The following is a 4024-nucleotide window of genomic DNA, read 5'->3' on the forward strand; positions in this document are numbered from 1 at the left end:
ATTTCTCTAAGTCAATCTTCACTGCACTTGAAAAATTTGACTTTCCCTACAACAAAATCAAATTTTCTCAATCAACACATTATATATATACATATATATATATATATATATATATATATATATATATATATATATATATATATATATATATATATATATATATATATATATATATATAAAAGTTTTAAAGATTAACGATAATGTATTATGGGAATAAAATAGTTGACACCATCATTTAATATAATTTTACCATTTAATTATATCATATTAATATTTTAAAAATTAAAATATAATTTAAAGAAATATATATCTTATAAAAATATTTTACTTGATATATTTTTTTTCTGTCTAAGTCTTGTAATAAAAAATGAAGTGGTCAAATAAAATGCTGAGTATGCATGTGTGTCACTATCAATATTGCTTCCTATTTCTTTGATTTTTTTAGTTTTGAAAGGATACTTATATATTTCTTCATTTATTTGGTTTATATTACTAAATAAATAAATTAGAAGGAAAAAAAAAAGATGAAAATCCAACGATGAGAAAATGGGGGAAACCCCGTTCAATCAACTGGTGGCGCTGCTCATTCCACCTAAACCCTATTCCAATGCTCTTCAACCTAAACCCCATTTCAACCACCACAACCGCCACCTTAACCGTCGCCGACATTGAGCATGATCTTCCCTCACTCTCTTCCTGATCATGCTAATGCCCTCTCTGCGATCCACTCGCAGATTCTGCAACAATTTCTCTTCCTCTTCCACCCTCAATTTCAAAACGCTTAAACCCTTACAACCACCAGTTCTCGATAATCTCAAATCTGAGTGGGACCCACACAAACTCTTCCATCTCTTCGGAGCCAATGCCACCAACCGCCTCCTCATCGAAAACCGCTTCGCTTTCTACGACACCGTCTCCAGGCTCGCCGGTGCTAAACGCTTCGACTACATCGAGCAATTACTCGAACAACAGAAAACCCTACCGCAATCTCGCCGTGAAGGTTTCGTCGTGAGAATTATCACCTTGTATGGGAAGGCTGGTATGATTAAACACGCTCTTGATACTTTTTATCAAATGCATAGTTTTAAATGTTGTAGAACTGTTAAATCTTTCAATGCTGCTCTTAATGTTTTGGCTTCGAGTCGGAATTTCGACGAGGTTGTGAAGTTTTTAGATGAGGTTCCTTCTAGGTTTGATATTAAGTTAGATGTTTATTCTGTTAACATTGCTGTTAAGGCTTTTTGTGAAGTGGAAAAGCTTCAAGAGGCTTATTTATTTATGTTGGATTGTGAGAATAATAAAGGTGTTAAGCCGGATGTTGTTACTTATACTACTCTTATCTCTGCGTTTTATGAGGTTAAGAGGTGGGAAGTTGGTAATGGGCTGTGGAACCGAATGGTGTTGAAGGGTTGTATGCCGAATCTTCATACTTTTAATGTTCGGATTCAGTTTTTAATTACTGTTAGGCGGGCTTGGGATGCTAATGCTCTGATGGGTTTGATGCAGAGAGTTGGGGTTACGCCGGATGAGGTTACATTAGTTTTGGTTATCAAGGGTTTTTTTCTGGCTGGTTATCCTGAGATGGCGATGAGGGTTTTTTCGACGTTGAACAGGAAGGGTTATAAGACTAGTGCTAATACTTACCAGACGATGATTCATTATTTGTGTAAGAGAGAGGATTTTGTTCAGGCATACAAGATGTGCGAAGATAGTATGCGGAAAAATTGGTTTCCGAATGTAGGTACTATCTTTATGCTGCTGGAAGGCTTAAAGAGATTTGGGGAGATTGATAAAGCGAAGGAGATTGTTGCGTTGGCTGAGAGCAGAAAGCCTCCCTTCTATTCCAGTTATTTGGCTTCAATGCAGTCCTTATTGTCAGGGCAGTAAAGTTAGTGGAATAGGGAAATTAATTGAGTTTATTTAGTGGGGCAGCAGCTCTGATGGATCTGATATTCTTTGTATTCCATTCATTTGTACATCTTGAAAATTTATGTAACAAGCCTGAAAATTTGATGGCATCTCATTTATACAAGCTGTCAAACATCTGGTTTTTTCCACTCGTTAGCTCATTGTACCTCCCTGAATAGTATTTCGGCTAAGATGGTATTTCAGAAGGAAAATACTACCGGATAAACTCTTGTAAGTTGTCAAATACTCTTCCTTTCAACATTCTTTCCCTCTGCCACACACACATTCCGTTTTTCTTATATTACTTACATTATAGAGAAATTCTGCATGGGTATGAAGGTTCTACATGCTATTCTGTTCCATGTCTTTCATTTAAAATTAATATTTCTGTCCCTTGATTTATTTGTGAATCTTTTTATTTGATTAATAGTAATAAATCAAATATTCATTACATTTGCAATGACTGAAATTTTTTGGGTGGTTTTCTGGTGTTCAAGGCGGCACTTTTATATTTTGCAAAATTAAGTATTGTGTTTTAGAGAAAATTAATATTTTCATGTATGAATGCTTGAATAAATGTCATTATATAAATGCCAATGTAGTCATAGTTGTTTGTTTTAAGACACTTATGATATACTAAATGATTTCGGAATCATGGTGGAAAATACAATACACATTTTTAATAAGTAAAGTTTGTTTATTTTGGTTATTAGCGTTCATATATAAACCTGGGTAACATTTTGTTATTCAATTTTTTAGGATATTCATGCTGGTTTAGTGTTCTTTAATATTGTTCTGGTGATATGCTGTGGATTGACTTTTAGCTTCAATACTGCTTCGTTCTGAATAATTAAACGTCTAAATTAGTTGTTGGATGATGTATAGATTTAAGGATTGGTGTTTTAAAGCTTGGTAGAATGTGAAGTTAAATTAAACTTGGAAAAGGAAAAGCGTCAACTGGAAATTTCTTGAAGTATTTTGATTTGCAATTTGGGTCTTGTGTAGTGGAGAGCAGATGTCTTGATGTACAATGCGCACCCATTTCAGATTTTGAGGATGTCCGAAGGGCTTCTTTCAGCACTATATAAATTATGCATGTGGTTCAAGGAAGTACTTATGAAGAGAATTAGTTTTATTTTTATTTTTATTTACAGAGATGGGTATCTGCTATTGGACACAGATCTTATTTTCATACGTGTGGGATTGAAGCTGGACAGTAGCTAAATGTCTACCTGTATTGGAGAAGTTGCATCAGCCTTTTGCTTTTAAAAGTGCAAACTATTGTGAAGGGTGTACGAGGGAGTAGGGACAAAGGAACAAGAAAGGAGAGCATTATTGCATTGGAAGGCAAAATTTAGCGCAAATTCTGTGATTATGCATAGCCACGAAACGTTCAGGACATGATCATGGTGACATTGCTGTTCCACATGGATATGATGTGTTGACTTTCCCATGATTGTTTCCACTGTCCTCGGCTAACAGCGCGGACAATAATTGTGCAGATAAAGAGCATGTACAAAAAGAGTAAAAGCTACACAGCTAGAAAAAAATTACCAGAATTTTGATAGAATACGAGGTTGGTGAGAATACCAGGGGTAATAGAGTGGTAAGCAACATACCTATTACTTCGTGTTGGCAAAAAGATTCCTAAGGTTTTTTGTTTTTGTTTTTCTATCATTCTTTTCCATAGAAGAAACATGGGAAGCTTGATTCCTCTATGAAAAGCCATGAAAGCATACAAAATGATTCTAAGAATATTTGTCTTTCTCAAGATAATATGAAGACATGAAAGCATACAAAGTTGAACATTGATTGCTTATCCATAATTAATCTCTTATTTTTTCACCATGATCTAACCTTGTGGTTTTGGTTTAGTAAGTCCTTTGAGATTTTAAAAAGTTTCATTATTGAGTCGGTTTTATGTATTGGATTCAAGATTTATTTTGGCCCTTCACAAATTTTCCGCAATCCAATTTAGTCACCGAGAAATATCTAAATAAATCCCTTGCTTTTATTATACAGATGGTGACATTTTTATACAGAGGACAAATTAGCAACATCAGCCTCACTAGTGGTGTTAAAGATTCTGAATACATAAACTTGAAATTCAACCTGC

At 34.4% G+C, this 4024-nt stretch overlaps 1 protein-coding gene across 4 annotated transcripts; it reads left to right on the top strand.

Annotated features, from left to right (window-relative positions):
• The first annotated feature begins 492 nt into the window (after nt 1-492).
• Nucleotides 493-3753, top strand: LOC127087567 (pentatricopeptide repeat-containing protein At1g80150, mitochondrial). 4 transcript variants are annotated; one of them, XM_051028471.1, is made up of 2 exons: nt 493-2139; nt 2668-3753. In XM_051028471.1, the coding sequence occupies exon 1, from the start codon at nt 703-705 to the stop codon at nt 1885-1887; it is 1185 nt and encodes a 394-aa protein (XP_050884428.1). In that variant the 5' UTR covers nt 493-702; the 3' UTR covers nt 1888-2139; nt 2668-3753. The 4 variants fall into 4 exon arrangements, with proteins under 4 accessions (XP_050884428.1, XP_050884427.1, XP_050884430.1 ...); XM_051028470.1 differs by having other exon boundaries at nt 2794-3753; XM_051028473.1 differs by having other exon boundaries at nt 2914-3753.
• The last annotated feature ends 271 nt before the right edge of the window (nt 3754-4024 follow it).

This window comes from Lathyrus oleraceus, chromosome 5, assembly GCF_024323335.1.
Source record: "Lathyrus oleraceus cultivar Zhongwan6 chromosome 5, CAAS_Psat_ZW6_1.0, whole genome shotgun sequence".
Lineage (NCBI taxonomy): Eukaryota > Viridiplantae > Streptophyta > Magnoliopsida > Fabales > Fabaceae > Lathyrus > Lathyrus oleraceus.